The 27589-nt window shown below is 30.7% G+C and overlaps 1 protein-coding gene across 1 annotated transcript in view; it reads right to left on the reverse strand.

Moving 5' to 3' along the window:
• Window positions 1-20848: 20848 nt before the first annotated feature.
• LOC106687190 (uncharacterized) overlaps window positions 20849-27589 on the reverse strand; it is a 141324-nt gene continuing 134583 nt past the window's right edge. Inside the window, exons 4-5 of the mRNA XM_014430924.3 lie at window positions 22838-23066; window positions 20849-21648 (exon numbers count right to left, since the gene is read on the reverse strand). Of these exons, the coding sequence (XP_014286410.3) occupies window positions 21575-21648; window positions 22838-23066 (303 nt within the window). The 3' untranslated portion in view covers window positions 20849-21574. The remainder of the gene's footprint in view (window positions 21649-22837; window positions 23067-27589) is intronic.

A 27589-nucleotide genomic window follows, 5' to 3' on the forward strand; every position in this document is an offset into this window, starting at 1 on the left:
GTATAAAATTGAGTATTAAGTGAGCAGTCAAAAAGAAAGACCAGGATAGAAGTACAAAAATATATAATTATTTATTTATTCTTTTTGGTTTCAGTTTAAAGTTGCCACAAACATAATCAATTATAATCACGATACTAATAATATTTAATTGAGATTAATTCGATTGTATAATCAAACCAGCAGAGCCAACAATGCTATGCGATTAGAGTATTTGAGGATGTATATAGATTAATTGAACACTATTAAAACTTTGATATCAATTAATCTATAGATCAAGTCTTTAAACGGTAACTCTGGCTACATAAATGTTAACAGCTAAGTTCACAGTATGTTCGCTAAACCGTCCTAAAAGTCCGATTTTTTTTTAAATTCTTTTTAGATCATTTGATTATTTGTGATATTGTCATATACAACAAAGTTTATTTCGCTTTTAGCACCTCGAGAAACCTTAAATAAGAATTTTCGGAAAATAAAAAAAATGTCTGCCTTTGGTATCTTTGAAAAATCAAAAAAAAATAAATAAATTATGAATCAACTAATCTACACCAAACTTGGCAGTGGTTTAGGGCTCTATAAACTGTACCAAAGGGCACAAACAGGATCTAATTAAACAAATTAGAACCATAAATATAAAATAAAAGGTTTGAAAAGTTTTTCTTTATTTGAAACTAATATTTCGCACTTAAAAGGGCATTAAATCTAAATTTTTAATTTAATTAATGTAGTTTTTAATAAAGACGATGTTGGTTAAAATACGCGACGTTCAGCTTTCCAATGGTTGTATTAATGTAGGAATTGGACAAAATTCAGGGGAGTTATGAACAATCATAACGATGATTGATATGAACAATGGTCACCGGAATAAAAAAAAAATCTACCGAATAAATCAAGCTTTTTTTTTCTGACCTCCTAGAAAAATTAAAACAATAATCAAATCAACAATAAATCAAGCTGAAAAACTTCTGATTATTTATCTATTTGAAAAACTATATTTGAGGGTATGAGACGACGCTAAAAATGACTATGATTTATTTTAAAAAATATTTGTTAATCAATTTTACTGAAATCTTCATTGTTTTTATAAATGTTTAGTGAATAAAAAACATTTAATAGACTTAGTAATGTTTGTTTCTTATTCTTCAGAAATAGACAATCGATTGATTTAAGATAAACATGAAAAATGCCTTGTTTTGCTACACACCAAAAATGTATAATTTTGTTAATAACTTTTGTTTACCAAAAAAATCGAGCCAGCTCATATAGCTGAAAAATCCTGAAAATTTAGCAAAACACCCCATCACAATTGCCTGGACGTAGCATGAAGTACATACAAACGAATGTTTATTTTTATATATTAGATAATTAAATGCTTGAAAATTTATTTTATTATACACATTTAAGAATTTATGACAACATTATTATCTTTGAAGTACTTATTTCCTCATTAAATTTATTGTTTATAACAGAAAAATATGAGATATGACAAAGGATCGTTATACACTTGAAGAGTCTGCTATGTCGGGATTTAGTCGGGATACCAGGATAATTACTGAAGGCATTTATCTGAAATAAGTCAATTAATTAATATATATTTAGTCCTGCAAAACTATTATTATAATTGGATTTTTATCCAGACGTTTATTTTGTGTTTATTAGCTACTAATTAAATACGTTTATATTTATAAAATATTGTTACCATTAATTATATAATATAATAAGGGTTGGTATTGTGAAATATGATAGTAAATTAACTACATAAAAGAACTGAGTATTTATTTACAATGATTGCTAATTATTTATTTAGAATGATTGATAAATGATGTTCTTAAAATGATTGAAATGATCCAGATAATTGGTTTGCCAGGGAATATTGTTTACATTATGAATAGTTACCTAATGTATCTAAATAGCTTCTGGTTTCGATGATTCATGTATTGATGTGTAATAACCTTCTTACGAGCGCTTCTCTAACCCGTCTTCCTACTTCAGCACCTCTACTGCTTCTTCTTCAATATTCTGTCTCCACCACCACTTGTTCCAAAAAGGGGCGTCACCTTTTGGGAATTTTATTTTCTCATTGGCTATCATGTCTCCTCGCCCACTAGGTGAGCGTCTATCCTAGGCCCAGAGAGAGGGGCTGGAAACTGAAAGGATCACTTTCGATCTTTACCTGCCTTAAAACCTTTTACACCAGATGTGTAATACAGGTATACAAGAATGATGTGGGGACACTAGTGGCCCTGCGAGTGTACAAGGGTATCCAGGATGACAGGTATCCTCGCTGATGTGGTTAAATCATATAACGACATTTACTATATTGTCGGAATGTTAAAACCTTGATACATAGAAATTCAAATTAACGTAACGGACAAATAGTTACGTTACAAAATATCCTTAGATTTATATTCATCAACGGTATTTGGCAACTATGAAAAAAGAAAAACAAAAACAATGGAACTAACAAGGACTGGAAAGAACTGGTGCGTACTCGCAATGTTACAGAAACTTTTTTGTTAAAATTTACTAACTAGACGTGACATTTTATATATTCTATTTTACATTTTATGGATTTTCTGAAATACTGAGCTAAATATTTTGATCAAACGCATTAAATCAATTTACAATTAAGTTGTCTTTATTATCAGATAGGTCTAATATTTTTTGAAATAGTCTGACAGCGCTTATATTACAACTTTTTTGTAAATCTTCCTCTAAAAAACTTTTTATTTTGTTTATTTGAAATTATTAACCCTCTCCCATCTTTATTAGTGATGATAAAAATATATAAACCATAGTTTATATTATCTTCAGAAATAGGGTTCGAAAATTAATTTAAGTAGATAAAGGGAAAAATATTTATTTTAAAAACACATTTCCGAAAATAAGAGTAGTTATATTATATATCTTATGAATGCCAAAGATTTTAGAACAAAAGAATAAGTCAAACACATAGAAGGTAATAGCGAATCACAAGAGACACATAAAATAAAAACATCGGATTTAACATAAGTTCAACTTATTATAGTTGATTCAACTTCTTTCCAGTCTGATAAATGTTTTCGTAACCAAATTATTATATATATATACATGAATCTTCTAGTTACCATGATAACGCCATGTAATCATTTCAAGTATCGAATATTAATTCTGTAATAACTTATTTTTCAATAAGTCGTTAAGAGCAGAATGTAAATTTTAATATTGTATTTTTATATTTCTATTATAATTTTGTAACGTACTTGCCTGTATATCTTTTTTAAAAATTTTTAATACAATTTTAAATATACTTTTATAAAAACTGTATATATAGGAATTAATCAAATTGTCATCTGAAAGACTCATTTGAAAAAAGGATTGCCAAAGTGAATAATATTGGAATATCTGTTCTATAACGAGCGAGGATGACTTTCAACTCCAAGGAGGATAGAATGTGAAAGTTGTGTGATATGCGCACCGCACCAGGTTGTTTTTTCATTGAAATGTTATTTGGGTTTTATTTTTTATTTGTTACTTATAATAAAGGATTTATTTATTGTTTAATTTATAAAGACATTTGGAAACGTGAAATACTGTTTAAGAGGATTAAGCAAAGTAGGCAGCTTTAGGTACGCCATTCTAAGGCCTTTGGTGTAGAAGCTAGACAGACAATAGGGGGTAGGAAGACACACACACTCGACAAGTTGTAGGCCATAAAGTCCCCTCGAGCTTCCTAACTTAGATAGGTTAAGGTAACGTATCAAAGGGGCTTAAGTAATGACTTAGTAACAAGGAGGCTTAGGGACGGCCTGTAATGAAGCTGGAATGAGATACTTTGTCTAGGCTTGGCTATAATTGCTCTAGTTCAATCTCCTCATGGCGATTATCGGGGCTAATGCCTGATCCGATTTAAATGTTGGTCCGGGCTGGAGTAATTGTCGGGATGGATAGCGACTACGGGTAATAGGTCGCTATAATGCTCCGGTATCTATCCGCTAGCAAAACCTCTTCTCTTGTTTGCATTTTTAAATTGTGATGAACTTTACTTTCCTACTTTTACTTTATGGGCTTCATACCAGTCGAAAATAGCTTGTCTAACAAATTGGCAATAGTAAAAATATAGAAGGTGAGAGATTAAATAGGGAATGACTCATCTGACAAACCGTTTGACAGACATTGTTGGCCAAATGTTTGTCATTTAGTTGTTTAATACTATTAACACTATTCGAAGGTACCATATATTCGCTGATTTTCTTGGATAGTGGTACATCTGGCAATACAAAAATTTTGGTTTGTTTTGAAATAAACATGCTCCAAAGATATTACGTAGAAATGAGTTTCTTTCTCTAATTTGTGTATCCCTCTATAAACTGTCCAGAGCCAGTTGGTTTGTAAATAAGTAACAATAATCTTTGGTACAACATAAGAAATACGTCAAATAAAAAATGATGTATATATTATCAGATGTGCCACTATTCAAGCAAAGCAGCGATATATAACTGGAAATCTAATATTTTGGAATAAAAATGTATTTAAGATTTTACCAAAACCTGTGATTACTTATTTATTAATTTTTTTTTTTTTAATATTGCTTTCATTTTTTCTCACATTTTACCATCGCTAAAAACATCACAGTTAACCTAAATTAGGCATTTTATTTTTAATTGAATAATATATTATTAAAATAAATCGACTTAAAAGTCGAGATAATTCACAATATCGTAAATGTTAAGAACAGCGTTATTAACAAAACTTTTATATATCAAACTGTTGCCTAGTAACATAATGTTTATACTAAAGGCTAGTTTGAGCCGATTAACTCGTTTTTCTGAAGTTTTGTCATTACTGATCTTATATGCTCTCAAAAAACCGGTCATAAACGATGTTACACATCAAAATAAATCTAGTTACCTTGCTCTGTTTCCTGTAGTGTTAAACAGATTAAAAATTAGTTCTTACATTCGCTGGCCATTATTAATTTTGATTTATTTTTAATTTTCACCAATGTTTAAGCTAGATTGATTAATAATTGATATTTCTTAATACAAATTAAGAATACTAGTGAATTTATTGAATTATACTTATAATATAGATACAATGAACCTCATCAAATACCATCAGTTATTGAAATGTTAGTACTCAGAAACTATTACCCATCTCATTGAATGAGCTAAAAATATATCTTTCTTTTGAAGTTCACCAACATTGGATGAAGCCTTCTTTCCTTTTTATTTCCGCGAACAACCATATTTAGCCAAAAATATCTTGGAAGCATAAAGTTCGATTTCCTGCGAGCAGTGATAAATATAAAGATTGCTAGATTTTTTAAATTTTTGCCTTCAATTATATTGCAATTTTACAATTAGGTTTTGAAAACAAATGATGAACTGCTATAGATAAAAATATGAGCTTGTGAAACTATTGCATATCGGGTGAGGCAACCAAATTAGCCCAACATTAACATCATAATGCAAAATATACCAAGCTCAAATGAATCATAAGTATTTCCGGTTTCTATAATAACCTCTACCCAATCGTGATTTGATTTGCCATTTTTTAGGAATTAAAATAATAGTTTGTTTTTTTCTTGTTTTTTTTTCATAGGATAAATATATAAATAAATGATTTGTACAATCTTCATTTTAGTTATTTTTAATACTTAATTAGTATTTATTCACTTCACTGATAAGTTGCGATGGCATCAGTTGATACAATATTATTTCTGGGCGCTAGATTAAGGAAAAATGTGAACAATAGCTTTTACTTACATTAAAATGTAGTGATACAAACTTACTAATCAACATACACTAAGATGTATATACAATACTAATGTAATGATACAAGCTAGTAAGCATGAGTACATCTGTATGATTTAAAAAAAAAAATCAGAATTTTTCAAAGACACACTATTAAAAAAAAAACATGATCAAGAATTCAAAATTAGTAGGGTATTTTATCTTACGAATTTTTCCAATAAAAAAAAAAAAAGTAATAAATTACAAAAAGTTTTAACACTTCATGTATATTTATTATAATTTATATGTATACACGTATACATCAAGATTAATATAGATTTCTATCATTCCAATAGATTGGTATCATAAGCATTCCATTGTGTGCATTATGGGACGTGAATGCATTCTGTGAAGAGATTGCATTTTGACTATTCAAATAGTTTAAGTAATTAATTATATTTCCTGTTAGACAACTCATTTAATTGTTATTATTATTTTAGTGTCCTGACCTAAACTCAATATATTACACTTTATGCAACGTGAAATTGCAATCAAATTAAGGTCATAAGAATAATAAAACTACAAATATCATTCACCTATATTAGCTTGATTATAATTTTTTCCTATTTTTTACTTGAAAATTATATTTTATTCATAAACATATTCAAAAGCAATAAAAATACAATTTTATGATTGTTTAAATTATATTTTAATTGATTCAAACCTACATGATAATAAAATTGTTGGTATTTAATTCAAGTTAAATAAACTCGAATAAAAGAGAATTCCGTTAATGGAATGACAACAAGGTTTAATAAGTTTTCATCTCCAAAAAAAACTTAACCCGATACTCTTTTTTAATTATGTTTAAAAATCATTAATATCTTTGACATAATCAAACGAAATCATATTAAATTAAAAATACATTTCTCTCAAATTTATTTCACATAATTCACATAAATACTATTTGTAAATTGGTGAGGTGTGAAGTTAAATTTAGTATGATTTGTATAACGTATTAAGACTGAACTAAGATTTTACAAAATATATATTTTTAAGCACCCCATGCCTTATTGCAAACTGTATGTCATATCAATTTTATAGATGATTTAATAAAAAATATTAGTATTAATATTAAATATACTTTACGAAAAAAAACCTTTCTCATCATCGGTTCCTTTCTCATCGATAGATTATTCCAAGTAAACCACATCGGTTCCTATTCTTCCCTCTATTCTCAGTCCTCTGGTGTTCCTCAAGGTAGTATCCTCGGTTCCATCCTCTACACCGTCTCTACAGCTGACATCCCAACCAATCCTAACACCACCCTCACCACTTATGCTGATGACACATGTGTGCGCGCTGTTAATAATAACCCTTTGATTGCATTCCAAACTCTTCAATGCTATATCACAGTCCTCGAAGAATGGTGTCGTAATTGGAGGATTAAAATAAATCCAAACAAATCCCATCAAATCACCTTTACCCTTCGTCGTAAACCTACCGACTGCCCAACAGTCTTCTTTAATAATGTTGATCTTACCCCTGTCGAACAGATCCGCTACTTTGGACTACATCGGACAAACGACTAACCTGGAATCCTCACACAAGACTGAAAAGACAGGAAACTGCACGTCGATTTCGACTTTTGCAGCACTTACTGGATAAACGGTCTTTACTCTACCAATTCATTACAAAAGACTGATCTACATGACTGTAATAAGGCCAATCTGGAGGCCAAGTTGAGCTTTTGGGCTACACTAAACCTTCGAATTCCTCTCGTATCCAATCATTGCAATCCAAAATACTTCGTAAAATCCTCAATGCTCCTTATTTTGTCACAAATAAAATCATACATAAAGACCTTAATGTTCCATATGTAACCGATCTAGCCCGAAGCAGGTATCACTCCTTCCATTATAAACTCCCTAGCCACCCAAACCCTCTAGTTTCTAACTTTACTTCCTCTTTCATTCCTGACAATCCCCCGAGGCGCCTAAAAAGAAGATCGCCACGAAACCTGCTAATTAAAACGTCATTAGAGTGCTGCCAATGGGTAGTCTCTCTACACGCCTGTAACACTCCAATTTAACTGAGATCAGATTTACTAAATTTATTATAATGTACTATAATTATTATTATAATGTAGTTGTAAATAGCAATAAATAAATATTTTAAAAAAATATTAAATATTAATAAATTTCCATTTCATATAAAAAGTTATAATTTGATAAGATATACTTGCATAAGATGAAATTATATTAAAAAAATGTGGTGAAACAGCTTAAATTTAGTAGAAAATTATAGTTCATTATGGATAATTAGATTGATAAACCAGAAATTAGGTGTTATTTACTATGCAGAGAACTTTTGATTTGGTGGAGATTAATATGCTTATCTGTAAAATCATATTTAATGTTTATGAAGTTTCAACCAAAGCCATTACTTTTTAATAATTTTTTATGAGACACTATATTTATGTTTTTAATCTGAATGCATTACATTTAAGTAACCAACATTATATTAATGGACTAAGGAGAAAGTAATTATAATATTTTCATTAATATAGTGTATAATGGTGTGTAATATGGTGATGTATAGAATTCTAAATATAAACATTATTCTACCAAATGTTACGAACAAAGAATATCATTGGTTTTGTAAATTTACTGATATAAAATATACGGAGAATAAAAATAAAAAGTACCCGAATAAAAAATAATAAGCAGATTAATCTTTATTAAATTCTCGCTTGTTGGAAAAGGTTTGTGAAAAAGAACAAGGAAATCGAATTTCGGTGGGGGCAGAGCAGCCACGACCTTACAAAGCCGCTATAGCAATTACTGAAAATATTGTTTACCCTCGGGGAAATTTATTTGTAACCGGTGGCAGAAAGAAATAGAGTTGTACTCAGGACAAAGATTCGTCAGGGGGCGAATGTGAGTAACACCATTAAGGGTTATATTGAGTTAGATGATTTGATGAAACGGTCTCGTAGTCCAAGAATGACATCTGTTATGGAATTTTTATTTTGAAAGGGCCTAAGATTAAAAATTACCCACTTCATAAGAAATTTTTGATAATAAAACAATACTCTAACAAGGAAACAATGAATGCATTTAAAATTTAAATTAATGTTCTCGTAGAACGATTATTTTTGGCGATGTATCACAAAATAAGAGATAATATTGACCATTTTAATTTTTTTTATAATATTCAAAATATAATAAGGTAAAATGGTCAATGGTTGATTAGTTCACTGAAATTTACGGTCGCACAGAAATCACTTTGGTTTCAAGTTTTCTCACATTTGATTGACTTCAGAAAAGAAACGGACAACTATTCTTTCAGGCCTGTAGTTTTGTTTATATATTGCATATTATTATTTTGTTTATATTAGTAAGAAATAAAGGTTTTGATTATCGTTGAATGTATAGAAACAAATTTTAATTCTAAAAATTCAAATGAATTTTTTTTTGCTATTTCTGTATCTTTCTTTACCTCGAAGAATTTCCAAAAAACAAAACCCTTTATTTGTGACAACTGGTTCAATAAATCTTATATTTTTGATAAAATATTTAATTTCAATTATTTTCTCAAAACTAACCATCACTTCTCTAAAATAAATAAATAATAATATTTTACAAGATTTTATTTTGTCTTCTTTTCTGACACTATTCAGGGTTAAGATGATTTATTTAGAATTTTAAAACATATTTTATATTTTTTAAAAAATTTTCAATCGTAGCAAGTCTAGATTCAGGATTATTATTATATATCCGAAAACGGGGATATAAAAATGAAAAATAATGTAAAAAAGTAAAGATTTACTAATTATACCACCCAAATATGATTCTCACATAAATATTTCCTTTTATTTGTTCCAGCATTGAGAATCGTTCCAATGTTTTCTTAATATCCTTCGAGTATAAGGAATATTTCGCAAGTTTCCTTGAAAAAACATTTGCCTTTTTTTTTTTTTTTTTTTTTTTTTCATTGGATAATATATCAATAAATCATTTTAGTCTCCTCGCCTGTTTTGATTCCGTTATTATTATGATATTTGACAGTTTGATGTTTTTATAAATAAGAACAATTATAGGGTAGCAAATAAAGTAGATTTAGTAACGCCAGTGTCCATCCTGGCAAAATACTCAAGTAAATTTATAAATATATGCTTACAATGCTTGCCTTTACCGTTAACATCAATACTAAGGGTGTACCGAGCACAATTATTCATTACCGATTTTGCATACATAAGTTCCCCATCACACTACACGAAAGTCAGCTAATTCATCCAAATTTTTTATCAATTTAATGAATACTATTAATTGTTACTTATCAAAATCGATGGCATTAAAATAAAAATGGCAGCTGATTCAAAATTTTTTTTTGGAGCTCCTTATTTTAAAACTTCCTACAGCACTAAAAAACCTAACGGAGCATCATTTTAAGCGGAGTAAATACGCTAATATATAAGCCCTAATAGAGCTATTTACGTTCAATAGTTCCGAGATTTTTTAAAAAAGTAACATTTCATAAAGAAAAGTCTGTAGTTAGTGAATTTATTTTGGGAAAACTATATGTCAGGAATCATTAAACTTGCAGATGTCTATTAGCACTCAAATTAAAGCTAGTTGAATTTACTATTAAGTAGTTCCTGACATTTATCCTCATTGGAGTAGTATTTTTGAAGATATTTGCCAAAATTAATTCACAAAATATTTATTTCTAGTTGTTCAGACAAACTTTTCGATTTTTGAAAAAACTATTACACGTACAGATGTCTGTCATTACTCAAATATTACAGAGGTATTTTATTACATTTATCTTCATAGGAGTAGTTTTTTCAAAATATTTAAAGGATATATATGACAAATATATGTCAATTAACTATATAATGTTAAACTTGGGATAGACTATTTTTGAAATCTTTGTGAAATTGAAGATAGGTGGAAAGATAAAAATATAAAATATTTAATAAAGAGTGTTGAGGTGATGTGGATCTAATTTATTTTAATTAATTTAATAAAGTTTATTGTTATTATGTTTTTTTAGTTTGTTTGTTTTTGTTTAATGGCGTAAAACATCACAGGTCTTTGTCAAAGAACGAATGAAACTTAATGAATTCATTAATTTCTTATGTAATTTTTCTTAAACTAGTTTTACTATTATTTTTTAGTTATTATTATCTTTTTTTATCTGTTCAATGTTATATTTGTTCCAGTAAACATTTGATTTTAAAATCTGAAATACTAAGTTTATTGTTTCGTTATCGTATTTAAGTATTATATACGGGTTTAATCCTTAAGTTAATGAGATGAGGCATGAAATATGTGAATTCCTGGAAGATATGGCAAATTCTTGTTACAAGATTGACGTTTCGGAAGCATTATATTACTATTTATCTAAGAAGATTTACTTGGGATGCCAGGATAATCGCTGAAGGCAATTATCCAAAAATAAGTTAATTAATTAATTATATATTGAGTCCTAAAGAACTATTATTATGATTGGATTCTTTTCCAAAGGCTATTTGTGTGTTTAGCAGTTTACCAATTAAATACCTTTATACTTATAAAATGTTGTTACCATTAATTATATATTTTTATAAAGGGTGGTATATTAGGTTATATAATAGTATATAAACTACATAAAGAAACTAAGTATTTATTTACAAATTGTTATTATGATTAAAATGATTCAGATAAAGGTTGCCATAAAATAAAGATAATTACATTATTACTTATTGGTTAATTTTATACTTATAGCTGCAGATGCTGTGGGATTTAGTGCCGTAGGTGTCGTTCATAAGGGATGTCCAGGTCTCGTGGCCCTTCTCACGACTTCGCCAGGTCGAAGTGCATCTTCTATGCCTGCCTCCTGACTGTGGTCCTCACCCGTCTAAGCCTTCCTGTTGAGTGTCTCCGTCTGGATCTTTTAGATTTCCTCTGTATTTTTCTCCCACTTCCCTTTTGGGGCGTTACCTTATTTTTGAATCTCCTCTCTGATTGGGTGTCCTCCTCCTCAGGGCCGAGAATGTGTAAAAAAGTTTGACATGTCCAGGGGCCTGCAGCTACTTAATTTGATTCCGATCCCTCGTCAAACCTAAAACAAGTATAAACAAAACAGATGGAATACTAGGAAAATATAGAAATTAATTTCCCAACATGAGCAAAATGCTGAAGGCTACACCAATCCCGGGTTATTAATTTTATTTTACTTTTTTGGGATATTGCTCCACAAGAACTGCTATCTATCTTTGATTTATTTTTCAAGAGGTTTGCTTAGTTCTGATGGAATCAAAATTGCTATGCCTCGTTCCTGGAGGGCGAGTGCTTCTCTTGCAGCTTCTACACTGCGATACCTAAATTACTTGGAACCCATATAAATGTAAAGGTGGATCCACATGTTGGCCGTTCGCCACGGATCGGAGGCTCGTACAAATACTCGGCAAACAAAGAGCGGGCCATCCACATGTTAGTGTTATTCAGAGAGACAAGCATGGCGGACGTACTACTAGTGGTTTCAGCCATTGCACTTGGATTGTATTATTTTTATTACAAAAAAAAAGAAAATGAAAGGAAATTAAATATAAATAAATAAGATTAAATATAAAACTTATTATAAAAAGTACCAACAAACACCTTTAACCTCCTAACAGCTCTCAGTTGCAACTAGACAAAGAACAATGGTGGAGATGCTACACGAGCACTCTCACGAACCCCTTTGATCTGTGCCCAAAAACCGACTCTCGACGGCTTGGCAACGAGCCAAGGCCAACCAAGCCAAGCCACCCATCCACATGCTCGCGTATGTCTGAGTTCGCCATGGCTTGGCCAACATGTAGAGGCCCCTTAACTGACGCCCCCAGATTTTGTTGAGTGTTCAGGGAAAAATTGATATAGGAAATATTAATATAGATGTTTCATTACAATCTAAACCTTTTAAAGAGCTTAGCAAGTCGGTAATTATTGTTATATTGTTGTGTGTCAACGGCAAACATAAGTGAAGAGTTGCTCCTATTGTATTTAGTTCGGCAGTGGATATATATATTTTTTCAATTTTATATTGTTTTTGGAATAGGGTGACGCAGGGAGTAAAGAAGTTTAGTGGCTTACTACCTGAGTAACCCTCTAAGGACTTGGCCAACTACGTGGGTTCTTGAAGACCTCCAGGGTCATGAACAGATCACCTTTATACACAACCATTGTTCTATTAACTGTATTTGCTTGCAAAATATTGAAAATCTGATCCTTCATGGATATAGCGGTACTATGTTTAATTTTTTTTAATATATATATTTTTTAATGTTAAATATAACAATATAACAGAATATTAATAAACATAAAATTTTCATTCCAAAAGTTTAATTAAATATAGACACATATTTTATAGTGATTGTTTTTATGATTGAAGAAGAAAATAAACGCATTCTCATTACTGTAAACATGAGTTTTTAATGACTAGTCATTTGATAAACTAAACCGACCAACAATTTACGACATCCTATAAAATAGAAACCGTTGCTTAAATAGTGTAATTAATTCGATTTGATTAAATAATTACAGAGACAAGACATGAAATAAGCGGCTAATGAAGGATAACGGAACGGACGGGGAGGGGATTAGTGAGGAGCTAATATCGCTAAGTAGCCGCTTTATTGCCGCAGTTACAATCCCAATAAAGTCAGCATTTAAAGTCCCCTTTTGTGGCTCAACTAGGTACACTAATTGATAACATCTCTTTATGAAAGCAGTTAACATGTTATTATGTACCTTAATACAAAATGAAATACTTAAATAGCTTTTACAAACTATAGCAGCTTATTAAATGTTTCCATAGTGTTATTCAGATTAAACACTTAAACCCAACATTCAAAAATAACGTTACCTGTTTTTATCGTTTAGTACCTCCAATATGAAACGTGCATAAAGTTTCACGGATTTGAAAAGGAGGAAAGATATACGTGGTCAAAACCATCAGTTTTATTACTTTTTCGTACATCGCGTAAATTATTGGGTATAGTGAAATAACTCAGTGCATACTTTCATTTATTGAAATTTAGAACTGTACATAATATAGGGAGTGCGGGTAGCACCAGGGTAAGGCCAATGGCTACTAACTCCAAGGGTCCGAGTTCTAGTCCGGCTGGGAAGGTGAGTGTTTTCTGTTACCCTGTAGTTTTCTGTTACACTGTCCTATATCACTTTGGAAATATTAGCTTAAAATGGGAAGAGGAAACTTTAAGATTATATAAAACAGACTATTTTAGCGAGTGGGTCGGTTGAAGTACATGTCACAACCTCCCAACAGGAGATCTTACAAAAAAAAATGCCATCCTTCCCCTCCGGACTTACCCCTCTAAGACCCCCGGGGAGTGACGGTACTATATCACTTTTGAAATATTATCTTATAACAGGAAGAGGAAACTTTAAGATAGTTTAAATCGAGCTATAAGTTTCCGCTTCCCGTTCTAAGCTGATTATTCAAATGGTATATAGGACCGTCGCCCTCCGGAGGTTTTAGCGGGGCGGGTCCGACGGGGAAGGATTGCCTTTTTTGTGTGATAATCTCCTCTTGTGAGATTGTGACATGTACATCGACCAACCTACTCGCTTCAACACGAGTCAACTCTTGTGGGTTGGAGCCCTCCTGGGGTCTACCCAGCCTGCTAACTTGGCTACCTTTAAGTAGGTCAAAATCTGGCGGTCGAGCATGATTCTGACGAAATAACCTCCCAGCCCAACCGTTGGTCTAGTAAGAGTTCCCCTTACAAAGTACTGAACCCCTGACCCTTCATGGGTTGAAGTGGTACAGATTTAATTTTTAATATAATAATATATCCGTTGATACAACTCCAATAATATTTCTACATTAGAAAATCAGGGAGCCATCTTATTTTCGGATACTTTGGAGGATTATCAGGAATGGACAAGGAACCATGGTTAGGAACAAGTAGGTTTCGGCAGTTGGGATTAATTGAAGAATCTATATCCAGTTCATGATAAATCGGCAACGTATGAAACACCGATGTCGTGAATAATTTTATCTTTAATAAACTAAGAAGCATTGAAGATTTTGGATTCTGAGGATTGGATACGGGAGGAATTCGATGGTTTTAGAGGAGCCTCAAATCTCAACTCCATAATTTCAAATAAGCCGTATTATACTCATATAAATTAATGTTTTGTAGCTAATATGAATTTTGTAATTAATTGAAGGTGTTGTAATAGTCGACGAGAATTATGGCATCTTATCAGTCATGTTTGAGGATTCCAAGCCAGTTGTTTGTCTAAGTGTAGTCTAATGTATCAGATCTGTTAAATAGGGATAAGTCGAGTAATAAGAATACTGTAGGAAATATAGTGAAAAATTGAAGTACATTAAATTTCCTACATAAATGATTATAGAACTGGTTTTTCTAAGCCATGTATATTCTGAGATATAGAGGATACAAATATGGCTAATCATTCGCAAGCCTCAATATGTCTTCTAAAATTTTAGAAGTTATGAAAAATAATTGCTTCCATATCTCAAAATGTTTAACAGCACTATGTTTGGACCTTTATTTCATTGACAACGAAGAAATTAGAGTCTGCAAGTGTGATCGTGATACTTCCAAAAATGTCGGCTGTTCCAAAACGTTAAAAAAAATTTTATTGGGAGCACCGTATCTTTAAAACTACCTACTACACCATAAAACCAAACAGAATATCATTTAAAGCTTACAGAAATGTTTGATGGTTCCTGAGATATGTTTTTCTGGAAATAAATTCACTAACTACCGGTTTTTCCATTAATTTTTTATAACATGTTCCTTTCTAAAGTAAAGTATCTCGGAAACTATTAAACGTAAATAGATCTTTTCGGGCATATATTTTAAAAAATTTACTCCACTTTAAATGATGTATTATTAGGTTTTCTAGTGTTGTAAGTAGTATCGTTTTGAAACAGCTGTCATTTTTTCCGCCATAATTTGACCGGCTGACGCTCATTTCTTTATTGGTTACGCAATTAAGATTCAAGTGCTACCAAATTTTTCATCCGATAATGCCGATTTTATTGCTAGAGCTCTTTGACTAAAATGTTCTGGCTTTAGATTCAATTCCTTCTGCTGTATATAATAATAAACTTTAAGGAAATACATTCTACCACCTCAAATTTAATCCTAAAATTTTCTCCATGTTTAAAGTTTCATGGAAAACTACTCAATAATCAGTTAAGGAATTCAACCGATATTATTGTAAGAATTTGTTTATTTAAAAGAATGTTGTTAAAAATTAGTAATATATACTACTATGTTTAGTAGTCTTACTGCTAGAGTGTGTCTTATCAGTATGATAGAAATCTATAAATGTACAAAATAGATTGTGAGGACAGAAACAAGCTTTGTAAGAAAGGAGTTGAGGTTCAGGATGTAGGTAAATGATTTCTCTACATCAAGAAGTTATAAAGAGTAGGGACATCGTGCCTGATAATCTTTATAATGCTTTGAAGACCAGAGAGGTTTACCCAAAAGACCTTTTCATGAAAACTTATTATATAATAAGTATTAATAACTTTTATGTGATAAGTGTAAAACAAATCTACAAAAAATTAACCCTAAAGTTTGAGAGTTAATTTTTATTCATGTTGCCCCATTGATTTATACCGGAGATTTTTATGCCTACCGGTCAATTGCGAAATGTGTTTAATATTTGTTTAGTTATTTCTCCAAATCTCAGTCATGTCTTATTTTATCCTCACATATTCGTTAGAAATGTTTATGACATCGCCATTAACTAGTGTAAAATGACATAAAAGATTATAAAATAAATAAATTAGAAAGTTTCTACATTTCTATAAAATCTACAGTAATGAAGCAGTATCATTTAAATAAACCGAAATAAAGAAAAATATAACAAGAGAATATTTGTTTGTATACACTACTTTTCAAGTAGAGGTTAAACTACAGAACATAGGTTAAACTATATGTTTCTGGGAATCTTTTTTTTTTTAAATTTATTTATTGATATTTAAAAATGTACATAAAATACATCAAGTAAATTTGAGGAAATCATAATGGTATGGTACAAGCATGTAGAGAAACTACCCATTAGTAGCACTCAAAAAACATTTTTACAATATAATGTCTCCAGGCCATCTTCATTTCAGACGCCTCGGAGGATTGTCCGGAATAAAAGAGGAAGCAAGATTAGAAACTAATGGGTTTGAGAGGTTAGGGAGTTTGTAATGGAAGGATTGATATCTTGTTCGGGCTAGATCGGTTGCAAATAGAACATTAAGGTCTTTGTGGATGATTTCATTTGTGACAAAGTAGGGAGCATTTAGAATTTTACATAGGATTTTGCATTGTGGAGCCACAAAGCTCAACGCCGTATGTCCTATAGGCCTTATAATTGTCATGTAAATCAGTCTTTTCTAATGAATTGATTGACCGTTTGTCTAGTAAGTGCTGTAAAATTCGAAATCGACATGTAGTTCCTGTCTTTTCAGTCTTGTGTGAGGATTCCAGGTTAGTCGTTTGTCCAGATGTAGTCCAAAATAGCGGATCTGTTCAACAGACGTAAGGGAAACATTATTGAAGTATAATGTAGGGCAGTCAGTAGGTTTACGAGGTTGGGTAAAGGTAATTGGATGGGATTTGTTGGAATTTATTTTAATCCTCCAATTACGACACTATTGTTCACTATGAATTTAACATGTTTCATCCACACACTCCTTTCTGTTTAACCTCCATTACCTTTAAGACAAACGACTTCTTCATTGCCAATTAGTCATCCTCGACCAGAACCTATGGTGGATTGGGATAATATATAGCAGACAGTTGGATAGCAGCCCAGTACTACTCAGAGATATTTTCTTGGCGAATAGACCACGAGAAGCATGTTAAAAAGTAAGGACAAAAATAAATTTAGGATGACAAAATTCCTCTTATTATATATTTCATACATAGGTAAGTGGGAGTAACATCTGACTATTTTCAGAGCAGCATGGGAAATACAATAATTATGAAATCCTTGCATATTTTATAATCGACCATTGTCTATTTAAAAAAAAAATCTAAAAATGTATCCTTGAACAAATTCAATAGTGAATTTTAAGCATCTTCCTGAAAAATATTGTCGATTCATGTATAGAAGGCGTTCAAAAATAGGAGATAGAAAATTATTTTAGAAAAACATAGAGAAGAGGAAGAAAAATGAAATTTTCACCTCAAACAGTCAGACAGATGGTGCAGGAAAATATTGGGGATTTGATTCACAGTTGCTGTGGCGAGGTTGTCCCATTTATCTTCGGGGCTCAATGGTCTTGAACAGGAGGCTGCTTCCCCACCGCCTGCGTCTTCCCGGATTTTGTTTTATTCCCGGAATCTATATGTTATCCACCTTAGTTCCAATGATTTAATACCGAATTATGTTCTCGGGTTTAAAAAATGTATTGTTTCTGTGTATTCAACTCAAAAAATTATTTTTAAATAACTATATGTTATCGGCGGATTATTTTTATTTTTTATTTTTCTAGGTGGAAGAGGAGGAATCTTACACCTTCAAATATTATAAAAGAGACTACTGTCATTGATTGCAGTCAATCCGAGGGACGTAATTGTTTGGAAATTTTTTCTTGATTTAGGTCTTTTATATTGAATTGCCACATTTAATTAAATCATGACATTTTTCAACTTAATGAATATAAAGTTTTTTTTAATAAATTTTAGCCTTGTAAAATTAAAAATTTTTTTTTGTTTATTAATTTAATGTGATTTACAACTGTACAAATAATAAATACAATAAGTAAATATGTTGTATGTTTCATATACACTTGAAAATCTTGGGAAGGAACCACCCATTGGTGGTACTTCAAGCATTAATTTAAATTAGAAGGTCCCGTGGCATCTTCTTTTCAGACGCCTCGGAGGATTATGAGGTATTGTTAAAGGATGAAAGATTAAGAATTAATGGGTTAGGATGGGTAAGGAGTTTGGAATGAAAAGACGCATATCTGTTTTGGGATGGGATGTTAAGGTCTTTGTGAATGAGTTTATTTGTAACGTAATAAGGAGCATCAAGGATTTTACGTAGGATTTTGGATTGTAAGGATTGGATGCGGGAGGAATTTGACGGTTTGGTAGAGCCCCAGAGCTCTATTCCATATGTCCATATGAATTGGTCTGATTAACGTAGTGTATACTAATTTTTTGTAGTGAATGGGAAGTTTAGAGCGTTTGTCAAGTAAGTGTTGTAGCAATCGGAATCTACGAGCAGTTTCTTGTCATTTCAGTCTTGTGTGAGGATTCCAAGTAAGTCTCTTGTCAAGATGGAGTCCTAAGTATTGAATCTGTTCAACAGGCGTTAGTGGAGTATTAAGAAAGGATACTGTAGGACAGGAAAAAATAAAAAAATAGTTTTCATACAAAGAATAATGAATAAAAAATTAAGTAGAAATGATTATAACCTATCTCTTATCACCTATAAATGATTCAACATCTTAGATCTAAATCTCTCTTTACTTTCCACAAACTCTCTCGCTCACTCTATTGTTTTTTTTTTTTATTTTTGAATTTTGAAATGCCCCTAAAGCCCACAGTAAAAGAATTTAACGATTTAAAATAAAATCAGTTTTAGCACAAAGAATAATGAATAAAAAATTAAGTGTAAATGATTATAATCAATGTCTTTTCTCCTATTAATAATCTAACATCTATGATCAATGTATCTCTGTGCATTACGGGGAACTACAAAATCACATCATAAGCTCACTTCTTTTTTTTTTTTTTAATTTGGAAGTACTCACAAAGCCCACAGTAGAGGAACTTGATTACACCAATTGCTTGAAACTGTACTGTTCAGCCCTTGTTCTTGTAATAGTTAATAAACATGGTCATATAATTAGAGTATTATTATTCACCCTCACTCCCTAGGTGATATCATTTTAATGATAAATTAATATTTTTCGATAGAATAACTTTGTTGCTTTCTTAACTATACAGAAATATTAATTGAATAAGTAAATAAACTGTGCATATTTTCTAAAATGAAGTATGATATCTTAAAATCTCACTCACTGGGCATTTTCGAAATTTTCCTTAGTTAGAGAGTAAGGAGAGTATTTAAAAGTGAGAATACCGAATGACAATTTTGTAGTTGACATTTTTCTTGTAAGTTTAAGTGTGAAAATCCTTCCTATAACTTCCCCAGTATACACATAATGTTTATAATTGTCGTTTCGTTGCTCTTTCGCCATCTTTAGGACGATCTATCTTTCTAGTAGTTACATAGTTCATATATTCTTATTTAATAATTTTTCATAAGTTAGTAGTTGTTGTTTTATAATGTATTCTAATTTTATATTTCATTTTCATTATCACACATCTTTTTTCCAAAATAATTGTCTTCTTCCCTATCAAAAGAGTAAGACACAAAAGAAATTCACTTACACTCATATTTTCACTTTCGTATTAGACCACATATGTTTTAATGAGTGACTTATTACAATATTATAAGGGCTTCTAACCAAGAGAGAATCATCATGAGTGTCTTACTCGAACCATAACTCTTGTCTAATAAGTCTTGCTCTACCGAGGAGATTCATTTGATAGTAAGCTAGCAGTCATCACCCAAAAAGGACTAAATGGGTGTTTTGTTTTCAAATTTTAACTCAATTTAACGTTGTTATGTGACCTTTTTATTGTTAGAAATATTGAAGTTTATAAATTAATAAATATTAATTTTAAATTATCAAAAATAACAGACAGTTATCCAATTTTAAAGCCTGCCAATTCTAAGTCAGTTCTTAATGATATTACAAAATAATTTAAACAAACATTTCAGCAACCCGAAAATCAGTTGACAGCAAACGGTCACCTTTAAAACCAAATGGTTTAACCTCGACGATATGCTTTATATAGTGGTCCTATTTCAATTAATTACTTTTTTCTAACTAAAGTGCAACTAATATAAAGTAACGGATAGTTAATTATGGACTCATACCTAATAAAATGAGCTTTAAAAAATAGGCCAAAATGTACTATACACTGAAATCAGTAAATAATATAATGACTAATGAAAACATCAATATTTATATATTAAATAATAAATAGAAATAGTTTTCTCCAGAGGTTCATGAGGGCTCAATAAAATCAAAAATGTTATTATATTTAATGAACATACTGTGAATTACAATTTATCTCGTACAATAATACCTTCAACTATGCAAATTAAGAGTGATGCACATACTTTACAAAATATATAATATGAACAAACTAATATACATATATATGCTGACAATTTTTTTTTTTGTTTTTTACACAATCTTCATCATAATAATCCTAAACCATACATATAGCTAAAGATAAAATTACAATATAAATAAATTTTAATAATAAGTTTATTATTATAACATGCCTCTTTTACGAGAAAAAAATATTCTTTACATATTTTAATTACATCCAAACACCCAACGTGCCAACTTACCTTATGATTACTTATTTTTATTATAGTATATTTTTCATTCTTTTTTTTTTTAATTATCATATAATTTACAATTATCAATGACAGTAAATACATCAACAAATGGGATAAATTACAATAAAAGAAAATTGAAAGACATTTACATTCAAAGAGGAAAAATACTTTATTGGACAACAAGGCTGTAGAGAAAGATGGAGAGGTACACAGAAAACTGTTAACAATATTATTTTTATTAATGGATTAACGGTTCATTTATTATTATACTTATCGGAAAATCTTAACTATCAACAGCAAAGGTACCCAAATGATCCAGTGCAGTGGATATCCTTTGACCTTTTAAATAATAAGTTATCACAGTTCCTCTGATGAGTCCGTGTCCCCGGGAGCCGATCATGTCAGAATGGCGGCTACCACGAAGAGGAGGAGTAGGCCACTTAGGCCTGTCCTCGACCCACTGCCTTTCACTAGAAAAGACACAAATATTAAATAATAATGTTATATTAATTTTATACCATTAATCATTGTTATAAAGCTCCAGTATAATTTAGTAATATTAAAGTAAATAAGAATAAAGCCAAACGAATCAGTGGTATTCATGTTAGGTGCAATTATCAATCAAAGAATCATAGCAATGGTATTAAAGTCAATGAATATGATTTTTTCACCGATCTCGGACTGAAAATATATTATAAATAGATAGAAAAAGATAATAGAACTACTGGGCTATAACTAGTAAGTATTAGTATAATAATATATTACAAAATTAAACCACCAAATGTTCTTTTAACAAATATATATCTAAAATTATCTAATTTGGTATAACCAATTTACTATTTAGTGGAACTGATCATCCTGACTTCCACTTAATCCGCACCCAACCAAAGACAAAGTGAATCCAGAAGTTCTGTAATATTTTTTTATTATTTACAACTTTGTTAAGAAAATACAAAATATAAGTAAATGTTTTAGAAAACATGATAATCTTGAGAAGGAACAACTCAATGATCGTTCATAACTTCAATCATTGTTTTAAATTAGAAGATCCTGTGCCCATTTTCTTTTCAGACGCTCAGATGATTCTCAAGGATTGCTAGGGGTGAGGGGCTAAGAACTAATGGGTATGGATGGGTAAATATTTTGGAATGTGATTATGATATTCGAGAGCCACATCATTGAGGAAGCCGTAGTTCTTTGATTATAAGATAGTTAAAAAATAATTATAATAATGCTGGATTATTTTAATTTGTGATTACTATAATTATTTGTAACTAATCGTAATTGTGTAGCACAGAAGTGGAGCCAGGGTAGAGACTTGAAAAATTTTACTCGAAATATTAAATTGATGTTAGCTATAAATCTTTCGAACTAATAAATTACGATCATATTTTAATTCAATGTTCAAAAATTTGATGTAATCATTTTTTTCATCTTATTGACTTTTCTGCGTCAAGATAAGTTGTTACCGAGCTTCCCTTTTTATTTCTTTTTGAGGTTTTGTGTCGGTAGGGATATGTACTGTTGGATTATCAAGGTTTACTGTATTATGAATCGAGGTTCTGGATATCACCGATATTTTAATGTAAATTTTATTAATTATTGAAAGAGTTTTTAGAAAATTTGTTAAAGGATTTTCATAATACTGAGGATACTCACCCAAGAGTAGCGCCTCTCTGTTCTGGTCTATTACAGGGGCGCCAACTACACTCTCCCTGTCGCCGGTCCAGAGGACGGGAGACAGGCTGGCCACACACCTCAGCTTGATGTTGCCACCCCTGTAGTGGTGCCCCTCGACCCGCAGATGCAGCCCGAGGGTGGTTGTAATGAGGCCGTGCATATGGATAGTGTTAGGGTATCTTATCAGCATCCCGCTATCTTCGCTCACCTGCAAAAATAACATTCTCATGATAACTATATATTTATCTATGTTCGTAATTACATAAAATCAATGACACTATAAATCCAATATGTATAAAGAACATATTACTTGAAATAACTATAAAAATTAATGTAGGAAGGAAAAGACAAAAAAAAAACAACAAGGAATTTAGATTAAAATTATACTACGAAAGGAGTTAATAAGTGAAATAATATACATATATTGGAATTAAATAAAATAAAACAAAATATCCCAACTATAAGGTGATACCCCAGGATAGCGTTAAGTACTATCAACTATAAAATAAAAAATTCCTTCAAGGATATAAACAAATATTCCAAGGTTAAAAAATGATAATAATATATTCTTTAGGGCTATTCAAACCTTATTTATTTATTGACATTTACAACTGTTTATAAAATACATCAAGCAAATTTGAAGTAAGATCATAATCATATGATACACCATGTAGAGAAACTGCTCAGTAGTAGAATTCTAGAAACATTTTACAATATAAGGTCACGAGGACATCTTCTTTTCGGATGCCTCGGAGGATTGCCAGGAATGGAAGAGAAAACAAGGATAGAAACTAGTGGGTTTGGGTGGTTAGAGAGTTTATAATGGAAGGAATGATATCGGGTTCGGGCTAGATTTGTTACATAAGGAACATTTAGATCTTGATGGATGGTTTTATTAGTAACAAAATAAGCAGCATTGAGGATTTTACTAAGGATTTTCAACTGTAAGGATCTATTCAAATCTAAATCCACAAAAACAGTCATGACGAAATCTTGCCACTAACACTTAAGTCTAACCATCTGACCTTTACCCTTCATACCAGAGTTTATTTACTTTTTAGGTATACATAGCGGATTTGTCAGGTATTATTTTTTTCTACCGTCAGTTGCGTAATTAAGAGGTTTGAAGAAAGATGCACAACTGCAAATAACCGGCGCAAACGACGTCCAAAGAAAGTAAATGAGAGGATGAAAAGAAAAATCACAATTGAGGCAATTAAAAATCCAGAACTTATTGCAGATGTCCTATCTAATATGGTCGAATCGACTTCTGGGGTCTGTGTGAGCACTAGAACAATTAGAAATATTTTAAATTCTAAAGGAATTTACAGCAGGGTCCCGAGAAAGAAACCTTATATCATTGAAACTAATCGCAAAAAAAGGCTCTTCTTTGCTAGGGATTACATCAACAAGCCCATTAGTTTTTGGGAAAATGTATTATGCTCTGATGGAAGTAAATTTAATTTGTTTGGAACTAACGGCAGAAAGGCGATATGGCGAAGGAAATTGAAGAATTCAGGAAGCAAGATACTGTAAAACATAGACGGGCGAGTGTTATGGTTTGAGGATGCGTGGCTCATAATGCTGTAGTAAATCTCGTGGATTTTTTATGGAGAAGGTTATGTCAAGATTTTGCGCCATAACCCAAATAAGCCAGTGCAACCAAGTCAGGAATTCAGGATCCGTATATTTTTATTCATGATAATGATCAGGAACAACAGAAAAAGAAACTAAAGAATGGTTAATATTTATCATTTCCCAACAACTTCATATCCCTCCACAGTTTCCGGACTTAAACATAATTGAAAATTTGTGGCATATTTTAGTTAAAAATGTTCGAAAACACCAAATGACCAGAAGACATCTCAAGAGCCTTTTACAGCAAGAATAGGAACAAATTAACACGGATTTAATTAAAAACCTCATCCACTCAATGCCGAGACGTTTACAAGCGGTAATAGATTCCAATGGATTTCAAACAAATTATTAAATTAAAAAAAATTAAAATAAAACGCAAGGTTTACAAATACCTTTTTTCTGTATTTTTTGTAAGTTTGATGTTTTGTTTTTTTATGAAAGAAGTTTTTCATTTCAATTTTATCTGTAGTTATTACGTTACAATTATACTTATTATTTTTGAAGTAATTGGGTTTTTTTATTGCTTAAAGTCATAATTTAATTTTTTTAAAAACTTGATGTACAAATACTTTCTTCGGTCACTGTACGTATAGTATACTTTTTTGAAACTTGAAAAAACACCGGTTACGTATAATTTGTAAATATTAGCTAATAAGAAACATATAATACCTTGTACGTAATTAAAAAGAAATCTCAATAAATAATTAAAAAAAGCATTACTTTAAATAATGATGTACTTCAATTCTCTTTGATACGGTTGTAAATCTAAGCAATTATAAAACATGTGAAAACATTAAGGAAAGAATTACAACACGTGACATAAGTTACATAGACCTACTGAAGAATATGTGGAACATACTTATCACTAGACATATTAAATAAAGATTAATAAAACATTTGTACAGCAGTTGTTAATTTTTTTATCTTAGATTCAAAGAATGAAAAGGGGAATCATCAATTAATGTATAGATCATTAAAGAATACTTACATCCTCCACGAACCATATAATTAAAATAATTTTTGTATAAAAATTGCTTTCTGTCATTTAAGCAATTAGTAATATAGATAATAGTATATAATATAGAGTTCTAGGAACCCGAGGGTTTCTCTTTGAACAGCTTCACTGGTATTGGAAGTCAGTGGATGATGAGCAAGAGGCCTATAGCCATTGACTATTAAGATGTGAGTGGAAAATTTGAGTATTCCCAGAACTCCATTTCTGTTCGACTGTCATTTCTACCTATAGAGTTGATTAACAGCGTTTAATATTTGAAAATTTAACAGACACTATCAGATTTAATGCACAAGTGTAGACTGGATTCAGTACTGTTTTATATATTGATACTTTATAGTCAACTGAAAACTGTGATTTTTTCTTTAGCAGTCTACATAATTTTCCAAACTGTCCGTCAAATTCTGGGGTTTTTGTCAAGTATGTGAATTCCAAGTAAGTATACAGTCAAGGAGCAAATAATAATTAAAGAGCAGAATTAAGCTAGCAGGTAATAAAACATTTCCAATAAAACTAAATGATCTATTCAGTTATTTCGGTAAAAACTAAGTAATATAATGCATAAATATTATTGTGTATTTTAAGATAAAATGCTAAAACCATTTCCTAAAGTATGACTCCTAAATCTACTCAATATTTCCTGTGTGAACGGACTTATTTATTTACCACTTATACTGAAACGTAACGGATGAAAGTGGCAGTTATTTGTCAACATTCATAGAATTTAGTCATTGCATTACTGTGTTAACTAGTTAGTAATAACTTTAATCTCAAGTTTCAGGACTACTGTCTGGTTAATAATAATTTTTGGTCGTATTCAAATTTCAAGATTTAATGTTTCCATTAAAGTAGACAAATCGAAAGACTAAACAAACGAGAATTTTATTCGTCTTAAATATATGTGAGTATTTGTTTTTGTAAACATCCAACAAAAAACACACAAACATGATACCTTAAATAAAGTGGACATATCCCTGTTATACTAACTTTTCCGATTACGTCGACCGACCGGAAGTGCCATTTTAATGTATTGTTATATTAAATTAAATTAAAACTGTACCTCAACAATCCATAAAGGGTTAAGGGTGCAGTACTTTGTAAGGTAGTAATGTTACTAGACCAAAGGTTGTGCAAGGAGATGATTTGGTCAGAAACACGTTCACCCTCCAGATTTTTACCCAATTACGGGTGCCCTTTTTATGAGGTTGGGTGACAGTGAAACAGAAAATAATTGTCTTTCATAGTTGGATTCGAACCCGAGTTATGGAGTTAGTAGCACAGTGCCTTACTAATAAGCTACCCACTCCCAAACTGTATTCTTAACACTTTTAAAATATAGGACAATCATTCCTTATTACGAAAATCCAAATTTTTTTGAAGAAAAAGCCTTTTGAGCAGGGAAGAATATCTCTGACAATTAATTTCAAAAATGATATTTAGAAAAAAATTTATATAATCTTTTTCTTAACGATCCGATGTGATTTTGGAACAGATTTTTATCGCTCCAATCAGTTTCACAAAAAAATAGAAAAAAAATTAACATTATTTTTAAGTTTCACGTGTATAATTAGAAAAATAGCAATTTTTCAATGAATTGAAAAATATTAAAGCTGAAAAAATTAAAATATATCATTTGATTTTGTCTTACGTCTATTGTAAATAGTGACATTGGTTCTCTGTGAAGAAGCAATAAACTGTCTTCTTGTTGCCCTATCTGACCTATAAATACCTGATATTTATAATATGTTTAGTTTTAAGAATATTCATTTCTCGTTGATAATAGGGTAAAACGAGAAAGATAGATAGTTTTTTTTCCGAACCCGAAAGAGCTCACCGAAGAATAAATTTAAAAAATACTTTATTTTTTGACGATTTTTGGGAACATGGAGGTACAGAAAATCTTAGTTATGCCAGAGAGTAAACGAAGGATTAATAATAAATTGTTTATCTTCCATTTTTGGGGACGATTAATATTTAAGATGTGGATTCTGTTCTTAGTATTAAAATATTCAAGACTAATTATTTTTTCAAGGGCGATTTTTCCGTTTCAAAAAATGGAAATAGAAGAGGGCTCTATATAT

The sequence above is a fragment of the Halyomorpha halys genome, unplaced genomic scaffold (genome assembly GCF_000696795.3).
Source record: "Halyomorpha halys isolate HHAL.00 unplaced genomic scaffold, Hhal_1.1 Scaffold923.1, whole genome shotgun sequence".
NCBI lineage: Eukaryota > Metazoa > Arthropoda > Insecta > Hemiptera > Pentatomidae > Halyomorpha > Halyomorpha halys.